Here is a 14331-nt window from a genome sequence, read left to right as displayed (position 1 = left end):
GATATTCCATCGTAAATAGTCCTTTTAAGTAAAACCCATTGTAAAATAGAGACAGTTGGATTAAAATAATCTTTGTACACTTTAGATTTAGTAAACAAAAAGCTTTTGCAATAATTGACAATGACTATATTGTGTGACAGAACAAACAGAAGGATCAACCTTTACACCAGAGGGAGGTTACATTGAACCTATCACAATTGACATGTCTCAGGTTCATCATGTCACAACACCTAGGAAACCTGCAGAGCCTGCTTCCTTTATGAGCAAAGCTGTTGGTGAGTACTAAATATCATAATGGCTTATCACTAATGACATGTATTCACATCAATGAAACCAGGTGAACCTACTTCCTTAAGAGCAACAAGTACAACTTTGATGTTTAAGATGATTAACTTGTGTAATTCATGTACATAGTAGTAATTTTAACACTTTGTACCCTGGGCCCTAACCCTACAAGTAGCGGTTGTTTTATTTGTAGTGTCAGGTTATTTTGGAACTTTGCACAAGGGTTTCGTTAAATATTCACTAAAAATACAAATAAAGAGGAACGTATATGATGTTATATCTAACTTCAGGATCAAATGGAAAATGATATGAGAATAATTTAAAACAGGTCATATAAATAATTAATGTTATTCAGTTTAGCTCCAGCTCACTTTCCTCCTAGTGCAGCATTTGAAATCTAATGCTGTCGCAAACGTGACTTCTGGAATCTGGCCATGTTAATCTGAAGAGATAAAAAAAATTGTGACAATGAAGCTCAAAACGAACTCTTTACATTATTTTGACATCAGAGATACCTAGACTACAATATATAATATAGTCTAGATGAAGAAGTATTCTCATTATTTCATCAGGTGCACACATGAAAATGCAGAGTGTAGATAGGTGGAGAGTTAAGAACTTACAGGTTTGATCAGGCAGACAGAAGTCCATTTCATCGGCACCCTGAATTAGTTCGTAAAATCTCATATAGCACAAGCTTTGTAACTCTGTCAAAATATACAGTATTTTGATTTCGTTTTCACATTACATATTATTGGTATGTAAAATTCCCTTTCCAGCTCGACATCTCTGGAAAAAGGAATATCCCAGGGAAGCGTTGTGTAAGTTGCACTCTTTTTGCATTATCGATAAACAGTATCACTTCATATATTCAGGCTTCGGTTCGCTGCTCACTGTTCATAGATAATTCACCATATTTGTCTCGTTGAGGAGAATAGCCACAGCTCAGCGTGTATTACACTGATGAGAGCTCTGGTGCAGACAAATGGGTTATACCTTTTCTTGTAAGAAAACACAATGCATACATTTTTCCAGGGTAAGGAATTATCCTGTACAAGGCCTAACCCTTAATGGTAATCGGATCCCAACAACAGTACAACAGTAAAATCTTGGAACTCCACTTTGACGACAGATTGACATGGGTAACCCGTCTAAAAGAGACAAAAGCAAAATGTCTGAATATGTTGAGAATGTTGGATGAGACCGATTGAGGTGTGGACATGAATTGCCTACTTCGTTTCTACAAAGCATACACTCGTCCATGCTCGACTATGGTTCACAGGTATATTCCTCAACACGTTCAAGCGTTCTAACGCTTTATTGGACTCTATTCACTATTCTGCATGACTGGCTGTTGCTGCTTTCCGTTCTACTCCTGTAATCAGTTGTTGGTAAATAGTGGCGAGCCCGCGTGCAACTCGTTGACAATTGCTTCCATACTCTGAAAGCTGAACCAGACAATCCTGCTTATGCGTGCGTTTTCGCTACTCTATTAGAGAACAATTACTAGCAGAAACCTATGGCACCAGCTCCTTTTGATCTAAGGAGCCCTTTGGTCTTCCTCCTACAAATTCAGTATATTCAGCCGATTATATGCAATTCTGAAAGCACTTAACATCGTTTACCCCAGAAATCCGAGGCTGGTGATCGGCCCTGACTCGCTTAATAGTTCATGATACAGGATATGTTTTTAAAATTTGTCCTGGTTCACAACATTCACAGCGAAATTAAATATAAAAATGAGAGTTCTTTTCCTCTGTTTAGACTGTTGAAAATATTACTAATACAGAATTTTTTTTTTTTTAAAGTTTAACACTTTGAGTGCTGGCCCTAAATGACATGTAACTCTGTAGAATGCTGGGCGTTTTTGGTGGTTTTCAAAAATTTATTTAAAAAAAAGTATTTAAGGTATGAGAAAAAATACTTACATACCTTAATTCAGCTTACTTTCGTCTTTCTTTTAACGTGAGATTTTTTGTGGTTTTTTTAAAAAGTACACATAAAAAAATGTTTTTTAAAAACATATATTTTTGAAAAAAAAAAATTATTTTTTGAGACAGTTTTTTTTATCTAACTTACTAAACTAAGCATACATACAATTATTTACAATGACCCATTTACAAATATAAACTGTCCTTTGAATAATAAAAATCATGTTTTTATGTTTTGTAGTTTTTTGACAAAAAACTATGCCGTCATATTGATGCGTAGGCATCACTTTCGCTGTCAGCACTGTTTTCAGCATCTGTAACATAATAATATACTATGCAAAATATGAATATATTTTTATTTTATTCATAAGAATAAAATATTAGTTGTATAAAGTTAATTAATTATAATACAAATTATAGTTTGATTCACGAAAACAATAACATAACCAAACTTTTAGACTGATGTTTATATGATAATAGACTTACTTATTCTTACCTGAAGTATGTGTCTAATCTTCTTCCATTAGATCAGGATCAATGTCAGAATCGTCAAAAATACTATCTACTCCAATAAAATTATCTTTATCTAATACATCACTGATCGCAACGTCGTTCAAGCTGCGAGAAGCCATGATTGCGACATCGACTGCCGGCTGCAAACGAATGTCACGTTAGCGGCACGTAAACAACGCGACCGAAGTTGCTTTGTCATTAAGCTCATACAATACATCTGACGCTTTCTAGCGGTGAATTGTGTTACTAAAAACCCAAATAACATTGTAGAGTAGGCAAAACCCGTTTAAATACGGACAATGTAATATAATACCAATTGAAATGACAACCACGTAAAACTATGGGATTAGCATTCTTCGGAAGTTTCGCCGTTCCGTAAAATTACGGGATTAGCACTCTAAGTGTTAAAGAATCTTATACATTTTCAGTATAATACTGGTTTTCAAATTTATTTTACAATACAAGAAAGGCAAGTAATGATTGTTTTAGAACGCCGAAAGTTAGTAAAGATATTTAAAAGATCATATAACGTTTTGGGACCCATTTTTTAAAACTTACCAAGTGTTATAAAGATTTGTGCTAATAAAAACTCACTTTTTATATAATTAAAAACTTGGTTTTTAAATTGCCAAAATGTTTTAGATTGTTTGTATAGGGTATTAAGTTAATTTGTTTGGTACTAATTCATTTTACAATAGGGAGAGGTACTTTTTTGTTTTACCCACTGTATTTATTTTAGTTTTACAGTAGAACCCCTCATATTCGGCCTCGGTTTTACCGCACCTCGGTTTATCCGGCCACTTCCCGGAAGCCAATATCGAAATTTATTTACCACGGCTTGCAGACGCGCAGTTGCACGCACTAGTCTCCCACGACTCTTGCGTTATTTTGGTGTATCTATTTGTTTACATTTTCCTGTGTTGTCCTCAATTGAGCTAATAGGTTTAACCTGTAAACAGTTCGTTGATTATTTCCAGTGCGGTTAGTACAGTACAGTACAATTGTTTTGTTTCGTCAAGTGCTGTGTACTGTAGGTTGGTTTATCCGGCCGAATCATTATCCGGCCAGGGGCTCGGTCCCGTGGTGGCCGGATATGAGGGGTTCTACTGTATCATACTCCATGTTTTTAATTATTTATGTTAATTTTAAAATAAGTAATTATGTTTGACTTACCACCACAGCATTCACTGAGTACAATGTTTAATTTATGAGTTATGAGTCACAAAGAACCCACATTAGCTTTCTGTGAGTTCCCAGTAATACAGGGATAACCGTAATGAAATGGCTGATAAGCGGCTAAAAAAGATTATTAGAGTTGTTGGATAAGGGAACTTAATAACAAACTTTAAAGCAATTAATGACACAGTCAATCCTTGGGCGACTTCATGTCGTTATATTGTGTAGATGCACATTGGCTATACCTATCTATCTCACAGTTTCCTCATGAACTGTGGAGAACCTCCAGTTTGTACTGTGTGTGTCATAGCCCCTAAGTGTACAGCATGTCCTACTTGATTGTACAGCCTTCAACAGACAGAGGGATTTTGTAATCAATCTTAATGAACTCAATGACACAGTCAATCCTTGGGCGACTTCATGTCGTTATATTGTGTAGATGCACATTGGCTATACCTATCTATCTCACAGTTTCCTCATGAACTGTGGAGAACCTCCAGTTTGTACTGTGTGTGTCATAGCCCCTAAGTGTACAGCATGTCCTACTTGATTGTACAGCCTTCAACAGACAGAGGGATTTTGTAATCAATCTTAATGAACTCAATGACACAGTCAATCCTTGGGCGACTTCATGTCGTTATATTGTGTAGATTGCACATTGGCTATACCTATCTATCTCACAGTTTCCTCATGAACTGTGGAGAACCTCCAGTTTGTACTGTGTGTGTCATAGCCCCTAAGTGTACAGCATGTCCTACTTGATTGTACAGCCTTCAACAGACAGAGGGATTTTGTAATCAATCTTAATGAACTCAATGACACAGTCAATCCTTGGGCGACTTCATGTCGTTATATTGTGTAGATTGCACATTGGCTATACCTATCTATCTCACAGTTTCCTCATGAACTGTGGAGAACCTCCAGTTTGTACTGTGTGTGTCATAGCCCCTAAGTGTATAGCCTTCAACAGACAGAGGGATTTTGTAATCAATCTTAATGAACTCAATGACACAGTCAATCCTTGGGCGACTTCATGTTGTTATATTGTGTAGATTGCACATTGGCTATACCTATCTATCTCACAGTTTCCTCATGAACTGTGGAGAACCTCCAGTTTGTACTGTGTGTGTCATAGCCACTAAGTGTACAGCATGTCCTACTTGATTGTACAGCCTTCAACAGACAGAGGGATTTTGTAATCAATCTTAATGAACTCAATGACACAGTCAATCCTTGGGCGACTTCATGTCGTTATATTGTGTAGATTGCACATTGGCTATACCTATCTATCTCACAGTTTCCTCATGAACTGTGGAGAACCTCCAGTTTGTACTGTGTGTGTCATTGCCCCTAAGTGTACAGCATGTCCTACTTGATTGTACAGCCTTCAACAGACAGAGGGATTTTGTAATCAATCTTAATGAACTCAATGACACAGTCAATCCTTGGGCGACTTCATGTCGTTATATTGTGTAGATTGCACATTGGCTATACCTATCTATCTCACAGTTTCCTCATGAACTATGGAGAACCTCCAGTTTGTACTGTGTGTGTCATAGCCCCTAAGTGTACAGCCTTCAACAGACAGAGGGATTTTGTAATCAATCTTAACCCTTCAACGCGTTTTGCCGTACTAGGTACGTCATGACACTTTCACTTGAGATCGCGTTTTGCCGTACTGAGTACGTCATGGAGTAGTCGGTTATTTTTGTAGCTGTAACAGACGACTATCGAATGTTTTCAATGAAAAATGTATACCAATCGAAAGGAGAAGATTCAAACTTTCGATTAATTGAGTCGATATCTCGAAAAATCGATCTTTAGAAAAAATATCTGAGAAATCAGCTGCATTCAAGACGACGTCATTGCCGTGCAGCCGATCGTTTGTCAGCTTACGTTTGTTGTTGTTTACAGTCATTGTTAGTGTGATGGTTATGTTCAACTGACATATTTTTGTGTGTTTTACGTTCCTTTGTTTAGTTATTATTATTAGTTTTACAAGCTAACTATATTGTTTTGAAGAAGGAAATCCCGTTTTGACAGGAACAATTTGTTGTGTTTTATAAACATTAGTTGGGGATGGTTTGTAGGTTAGCTAGCTTTTAGGGAAATTAACCTAAAGTAGGTTAATTTTGTTTAATTTGGCTAATTTTAAACACTAACAACATAGAAGTATAATAAAATAATTATAAACTTGGGTAATTTGCTTATATTATTTATAAAACACAAAATCTCTAAAAAACCACCAGAAAAATCAACGCAGGAGGGAGTATGACCATGAAAAAAAAATAACGCGTTGAAGGGTTAATGAACTCCTGGGAGATGAGGAGATTAATATAGTGAAACTATTTAGATATATACAGATTACCTCTGTAACCCTCCGACTGATAACAAGAAACTCCCAGAATGATACAATGGTTATTATGTCTTTGTGCAGTATATTTTTCAGATGTTTAAAAAAATATATGCTAAATGGTAAGTAATAAGTGTTAAATGTCTCATTTTTTTAGAAACAAGAGGAAAATGTAAAATAAAAATATATACACTTACCACAGTATGTTTGCTTTATTTGTACATAAATTGGAAAACGTGTATTGTATTGTTTCACTTTATCTAGCTTTCACATGATCTGGGATAGTAAGATATTGTAAATATACAATTATACACAATTTTGTAGTCAACAAAAAGGTTATAACATATATACACTTATTTACAATACAAATAAGTTTTTTGATCAAAGTATAAAGTATGTACTACTTTTTTTTACTCATCTCCTGTGGTAGAGGAATTGCAATTTATCATCAGGAGTCATCAACATTTCTGACAAAAAGGCGGTTATAGTGTTGAGTACCCGTGATCTACTGTTTTTTTTTTCCAGGTATCTATCTATAAGTAAGGAGAGCTTATTTTTGAAAATGCTAAATATTGCAAAGTGTTATGAGAGAAAAAATAGGATAAACTTACATAAAAGATTTTATTCATAATAAAAAAAAAGCTTTTATTTAAGGGAACTTGAATTTCTTTAAAATTCTCAAAGATTGTGTCCTTTATGTTTTCGTTACAGTGTGTAACACTACAAGGTATTTATTCTAATCTACCTTCTCTCCCAATATTTTTAAAGGACCTATATGCTTTTCAAACATAATAAATAGTAAAGTTGGTCTTTAATATCTAAAACCAAATAAAGGTTAAAAACTCTGATCTGCACCTAAGTGTTTGGTTTTTGTTTCCTCTCAAATAAATTATCACAAAATAAAAGATTTCTTATGGTACAGTTACAAATTAGCACGGGGTGGAGAGTTTTGGTTATCTTGTATTGGATTGGGCAGTGTTAGTGTGCAAAAACGGTGTTTAATAATTGAGCTGATCTAAATGTAAACACACTCTCTTTGAACTTGTGTTAAACAAGTGTCTGATAAAGGTTGTAATGCTGTTTGTGTTATGTTTCACAGTGACTAAGCCAGCCCCTCCATGGAAAGCTACTGCTATAGTCAATGGACATGTCACTCGTCTTGAATTGAATGATTATAAAGGACGATACCTTATTCTTTTCTTCTACCCTCAAGACTTGTAAGTATTCAGAATCAGAATCAGAATTATCTTTATTTATAATCATCAAGATTACAAATGGTGTCAACATTTAAACAATTACAATGGCCTTTTATTCTGAGGTGGCTGGGTCAGTTCTGGAATGTTCCTTGTAGGAATTCCTCGAGAGAATAGAAAGGTCTGTCTAATAGCCATTTCTTCAACGCTGCTTTCAGTGAGGAGCTTCTCTTGTGTTGCAGTTCTTGTGGTAGCCTATTGAAGAATTTCCTGCCGATGTACGATGGTTTAGATTCATACAGCTTCATGTGGTGTGCTGGGAGGTTGTACAGTGCGCCATTTCTGGTATTGTGACTGTGAATGTCTCTATTTCTTGGCAGGTATTCTCCATCGACATGTAACACGACTTCTAATATGTACATGGAAACAACTGTCATAATTTTTAGATTAATGAAAGCATTTCTACAACTTTCCATGTGTTGTAGGTCTGCCAGGACTCTGACTGCTTTCTTCTGGATGATCAGAATTCTTTTTAGATTTGTTGCTGATGTGGCACCCCACACTGCAATGCCATATCTCAGCTGGCTTTCAAAAAAAGAGAAGTAGGCAGTTCTAGCAGTGTTTGTGTTGCTAAGGGATTTTATTTGTTTGATCATAAACATGCTGGTGTTAAGTTTTTTGCAGAGAGAATCTATATGTGGTGTCCAGGTCATCTTCTCATCAATTGTCAGTCCCAGGAACTTAACACTTGTCTCCATTTGTACTTCTGGTATAACTTTGACTTCAGATGCTCGTCTTCCAAATGCTATCTGGCTGGTTTTGTTTGGGTTTGCAACCAAGTCATTTCCATTGCAGTACTGGTATGCCATGTTTAGAGCAACATAGCATGACACTGCTAGTTCGTCTGGTGATTGTCCATTCAGCAGAAGCGTTGTATCGTCAGCATACATTAAAGGGGAGCAGAAATCGCCTAGGTACTGTGGCATGTCGTTAACAAACAAGATGAAAAGTGCTGGTCCTAGAACCGACCCTTGAGGCACTCCTCTTTGAACTGGGAGAGGTTTCGATCGTATTTCCTCTATGATTCCTCTGTGTGTGTGCTTCAGTTCTACTAGCTGTTGTCGGCCCTTGAGGTAACTTTGAAACCATTTGTTAGCAGTTTCACTTACTCCCATGTGTGTTAGTTTTTTAATGATGAGTTCATGACTGAGGCAATCAAACGCCTTACTTAGGTCGAGTAGAATTGCTGTTGAGAAATTACCTGCCTCCAAGTTGTCAACAATGGTTTCAGTTAGCTTTATCATCGCTGTGATTGTAGATTTTCCTGTAGTGAAACCATGCTGACAGTCACTGAGAAGGTAGTTTATGGAGCAGTGATCGAGCAGTCTCCTTAACACAATCTTTTCACAGACTTTAGATAAAGTTGAAATAAGCGAGATCGGTCTGTAATTGCTTACCTCAGACTTTTCACCATGTTTAAACTTGGGATAGATCTTTGAGATTTTCAGTCTTGAGGGAAACTTTCCTTCTTTGAAAGATTTGTTAAAGATAGTGACAAGGGGGAAGGTAAGCTCGTCCACACAGTGTTTCAGCATTTTGGAGGAGATCTCATCTATGCCAGCAGAGTTTTTCGACTTTAATTCAGAGATGATTGCCCTGACTTCTGATGTGTCTGTATATGTGATGGCGTTTAGTTTTTTTATTGGCTCATGGACTATGGGTTGAATTGCTTTTCTCTCAGAGTCTGGGATTCGGGATTCTACTTAGAGTTTCTTCAGCTGTATTTATGAAGTATGTGTTAAAGCAGTCAGCAACTTTTTTGGGACAGGATGATAATTCTCCATTTATTTGGAGTTTGAGCTCTGAAGTGCTTTTCTTTTTATTTCGAGCGTTATTTATCACTTCCCATGTGGCCTTTGATTTGTTTACTGCCCTTTCTATGTATTTAGCGGATGCCTGTTGTCTAAGTAGCTTAAGTCTTTGATCATAGGTTCTCTTTTTTACATTTGCCTCTTCTTTTTCGGATTGATTCCCTGTCACTTCATATTGTCTTTGATATTTTAAATAGTCTTCTTTTAGTCTGAGTGCTTCCTTGTCTGAGAAGTGTTTTGGCTTGTGTTTTCTTTTAGATCTCTTGTTCTTCCTGGGACATGCCGAGTCCAAGGCTTTTGTGAAGATGAAGTTAAACTCATTGTATGCTTCCTCTGTGGTAGGAGCTTTGACTACATCCTGCCATGTTTCCCTAGAAAGCTGCAATTTCAGTTCATCCAGGTTTTCTAATTGCAAGCTCCTACACACCTTGATAGGTTGTTTAGCAGGGAGTTCTGTAAGGATTGTACAAATTTGTGCGGTGTGGTCTGAAAGTCCGGCTTCTATTACTTTGCTTGTGATTTTCTCTTCCGTTATGTTGGTGCAAATACAGTCTATTGATGTACTTGATAGCATAGTTATCCTTGTAGGTGGTAGGTTCAATCTACGTATGTTGTGAGATGCTAGTACTTCATTTAGTTTGATCATTTTCCTGTTCGGTTTGAGAATGTCTATATTGATATCCCCCATAATAAGTGTTTGGGAATTTTCTATTTTGGTAGTGTCAATAGCGCTGGAGAGTTTATTCAGTGCCTCATCTATATTTGCATCTGGTGGTCTGTATATACCCAAGATATTAAGGTGTGTCCTATTCCGTTTTATTTGGATCAACGACATTTCACACAGAAGTTCTTCACAGTGCTGTGATATATCTATTGGTTCTGTGTACTCTACAAGATTTTCAGCCACAAATATTGCTACTCCCCCTTTTCTATGGTGTTTTCTGCTGAAATGTGATTTAAGGCAGTACCCTGGTAATAGTTCTACATTTTCAATTTGGTCCGATTTGAGTCCATGTTCACTTAGAATTACTATACTTGGTGTATGTGTTACAGTCTCTATAAAATGTATCAATCTGTTGGCCTTGTTGGAAACTTCTTGAATGTTTTGATGAAGGATTGTTATGCTATGGTTTGGTTCAATGTTTTTTCCCTGGTTCTTTTCTTGGGGCTTGTTACTAAAAAAGACCTTCCATCCTGAGAGTAGGTGTTGTTCAGCCCTGCCATTTGTGTTGAGCAGATATTTTTAATGCTTTTCTCAAAAAAATCTTCAATTGTTTCAGTTGGTTCAAGTTTTGTCGCCGTGATTGGAGGGGATATTGTAACCTTAAATTTGTGGTCACTTTTTTTATCAAGACCGATACTTTGTTCTCTTAGTTGCTGTTGTAGTGATAATTCTTGTTTTTTATTATACTGTGTGTTATCTTCTTTGTTATCCCTACTTTTTGCCATCTGGAGTGAGACACTGAAGAGATTCTGTTTTCTAGATGGTGATTTGGTGAGCCTGTGTGGAAGGGGGCTTGACAGACAGTTTATTTTTTTATGGCGTGCGGTTTGATGTTTTATTCTGAAGGTTCCAGTATTGCGATTAATGGTGGTGTGAGGTGTTAGTGATGTGTTCGGGAGAGGCTCCATGTGTGTTGCTGATTTTTCCTGTAGAACCTTAACCGTCCTAGCATCTGTCAGTTCCTCTGAATTACAATACTCTGGTCTCCATTCAGCTGACTCGGGTTGACAAGTCAGTATTGTTTTGTGGGACAGTTCAGGCTGAGACTTGGATCTGGTACATTTGGGTTGTAAGTTATGGATGAGCTTAAATTGTGACACACTGTCAGATGTGAGGTAAGGCTTAAAGCTGTCTAGAACAGTTCTAATATAAGTCTTGATTGCGTTGTCATACTCCATTAACCTAAGTTCTAGTGTTCCATTTACATGTTTTGAATTTTGAACTGATGAGTTTAGGAGTTGTAGTTCTTCTTTTTGGGCTAAAATGCTATGCTTGAGCTTGTCTGACTGCTTGTTTGTCTCCTTAACTGTTACTTCCAGGTGTTGTATTTTTTCTTTTAAGGCCTCGTTTACAGAGGACAGCTCCTTTATTTGATCTGAGTATGTTGTCATGTCTGCCTCAGCTTGTTTAATAAGATCTTCATTCAGTGCACGCTCTTGTTCAAGCTTATTTCGGAGAGATGATAATTCGTTGTGCAGATTATCATTTTCATCTTTGAGTTCTTTTACTACCTCATTTACTATATTGAGATTGTCTTCGAGTTTAAGTTCATGTTGGGATTTTTCTTGTCTAGTTTCGTGTAACTGTTGTTTCAGATAGTTGTTCTCATTTAATAATGCATTTCCTAGTTCTGCAGCTAACGTTAATGATTGATTCAGGTCTAAATCTTCTTCTAATGACAGGTCTTGTATTTTTGTTTTCAGGTTTTCAATATTTGCTGCGTTGTCATCAGATTTACAAGTGTCACATATCCATGATTGTATGTCATTGGCTGTGAGATTTTTGAATTTTTGAAAAGTCCATGTTAAGCATTTTGAGTGATACCACTTTTTACAAGTGCTAGTGCATTGTATTCCCTGGTATTTAACTCCAGTTTCACATATTCCACAGGGAAATTTAGACATTTTTTTTTCTGTAGTCAATTATTAAAATGAAAAATTATACTGTGTTATTATTTATAAGATGGTATATGGCTTGTGAGTGATGAAAATCCATGCTTAGTTTTCTATTATATTTAATAATAGTTATCACTGAAGGTTGCATCTAATGGAATAACGCTTGCAAAGGTTTTCCAGATCAAAGTTCAACCTAAATCAGGCACAAAAAAGTAATAATACTTTCCAGATAATTTTTCTTTAAGTACTGAGTTATTTGTATTTTAACATTAATTTTTGAGGAAGCAAAAAGATTACTGGTCAGAGGGGGATTTGAACCGCAGATCTCCAGGTTTACAGTGTAGTGTTCTACTCCCTGAGCTATCAAGTTGATATCTAGGGACTGAGATAAGATACCATTTCCCTCAATGGACTAGTCAATAATTAACAAAACCACCTGTTATCACTTGAAAGTCCCAGTCCCAGTCCTTATCTTCAAAATGAACAGTAAGCTGTTAGATTATGTTTAGAACTCCTTTCCATCTGTCAAAAACAACTTTCTTGTTATAATATTTACTTTATACAATAGCTATCTAGTCAAAATTTAAAAATGATTTCTTTACATATTCAGCTGAGAGGTTATTCATGAAAATACATGTGCAAATAAGTATATCAATTAAGTACAAACTTAAACATAAACATAGCTTAAATCTAAAGATAATAAAATGTGTAATACAGTAAACTCCCTCTAGTTCGGCCTCCTCAGAATTAAAAAACTGTTGGACTAACTGGCGATATTTTTTTAATTACCTGTAGAATCAAATCAGAACCAAAAATGAACTCTTAAGATGGTTATAATAATCAAGCAAACTCGCCTTAACAGTAGCGCTATTGTACTGTCATGGCGATATCTACTTCCGGCCAGACCTTTCTCCAGGACTTGATGAATCATCATAAGACTCGGCTATCATATAAATAACGTCCTTAATGTTAATTTTCTTAAGGGCCTGAATAAGACATTTGCTGCTGTCATCATCCACATTACCCAGGATTTCAAAAAGAAGTTTCCTGCGGTACTTTCTCTTAAAACATTTGATGACACCTTGGTCCATTGGTTGAGAGATACTTGTGACATTAGGTAGCATATACAATAGTTTCAGGTCACTGTAACCGTCACATCCGCGGTCCTCCACAGGATGCGTAGACTCATTACCAAGCACAAGAAGTACTTTAATCGGCAACTTCAAGGATGTCAAATGTTCTTTAGCTCTTGGAACGAATTCGGTCATGAACCACTCTTTGAAGAAATATGTATCAATCCAGGCTGACTTTTAAGCTCTGTAGTACACTGGAAGAGATGACATATGTATGTTTTTAAATGCTCTGGGTTTGGCCACTTTCCCAATAACAAACAAAGTCAACTTATGAAAACGGTTGCGTTCGAGCATAACGCTATAGTTCTTTATTTAGCTGAAATCCTGACACTGAAGTTTTTTGAGCCATACATATAAAAACACATTACTCGTACAAAAATTAGAAGTAGAATAAAGGAATAATATTTTTCTTTTATTCGCAGCTTAAATTTAAAAATATACACAGGGTATTTTAGTTTAGTTCAAATGTGCATATTTATTGATAAAAATCTAGAAATTACTATTTACAAAACTGTTAATTTTATCTAAATTCAAATTTATGGTACAATTTATTAAAGCTGAAAAATTATATAAACTACTAATTAATTAGACTGGTTAGTTGTAAGTCTATCAGATCGGCTTAGCCAGGAAAGTTTTAGTAGTAGAGTTTATCTCCTACACTGGTTTGGATAGTACTCGTGCTTGTTTTATCATCTTATCGTGTAATTATAACCCAAGTAGTATGTGGGAGATGTGTGATACATTTCAAAGCATGTATCCAGGTGTAGCGCAGAACTGCAATGTGTGTTTTGCAGAAGTGGATTTTCTTTCTTAATCCTATCTTCTTATGGCCCACCAATCATTTACTTGATTCTTTTCTCTTGATCAGTATACAATGTAAATTGACATACAAACGTTCATGTGGTGGTTCATTAAAAAATGCCATAATGCAGCAATTGTCTATGCAATATACTCTACATATAAGATGACTGTTTTATGCATTACAGTAGAGACTCAGTTATCAGATCTTCCGAATTATTCAATCTTCTAGGGCAATATATCATCTAACATGATTTTATGCAATATGTCGTGTAAGGCAGCCCCTTTTGTCACACCTGACTATATGCAGCAGATTCCCGCGCGAGGTAGCTCCTTCTTGTATGAACATAAAGCGTGAATCATCAGGTTTTGTGATGGTAGGACTTTACGCATTATATTCAAGCGACAGGTTTGGTAACCTCACTGTTTCTTTGTCTTGGCACGCTGTAGTCCTCAGTG

General features: G+C 36.1%; 1 protein-coding gene across 3 annotated transcripts in view; it reads left to right on the top strand.

Annotated features, from left to right (window-relative positions):
• LOC124359117 (2-Cys peroxiredoxin BAS1-like, chloroplastic) overlaps positions 1-14331 on the top strand; it is a 30484-nt gene that overhangs the window by 9403 nt on the left and 6750 nt on the right. For all 3 annotated transcript variants that reach the window (XM_046811578.1, XM_046811577.1, XM_046811576.1), the window contains exons 3-4: positions 141-275; positions 7358-7475. In XM_046811578.1, the coding sequence (XP_046667534.1) occupies positions 141-275; positions 7358-7475 (253 nt within the window). The remainder of the gene's footprint in view (positions 1-140; positions 276-7357; positions 7476-14331) is intronic.

Source organism: Homalodisca vitripennis, chromosome 4 (genome assembly GCF_021130785.1).
Source record: "Homalodisca vitripennis isolate AUS2020 chromosome 4, UT_GWSS_2.1, whole genome shotgun sequence".
Classification (NCBI taxonomy): Eukaryota; Metazoa; Arthropoda; class Insecta; order Hemiptera; family Cicadellidae; genus Homalodisca; species Homalodisca vitripennis.
The sequence above is the reverse complement of the archived record's forward strand: the minus strand, read 5'-3'. Positions and strand labels throughout refer to the sequence as shown.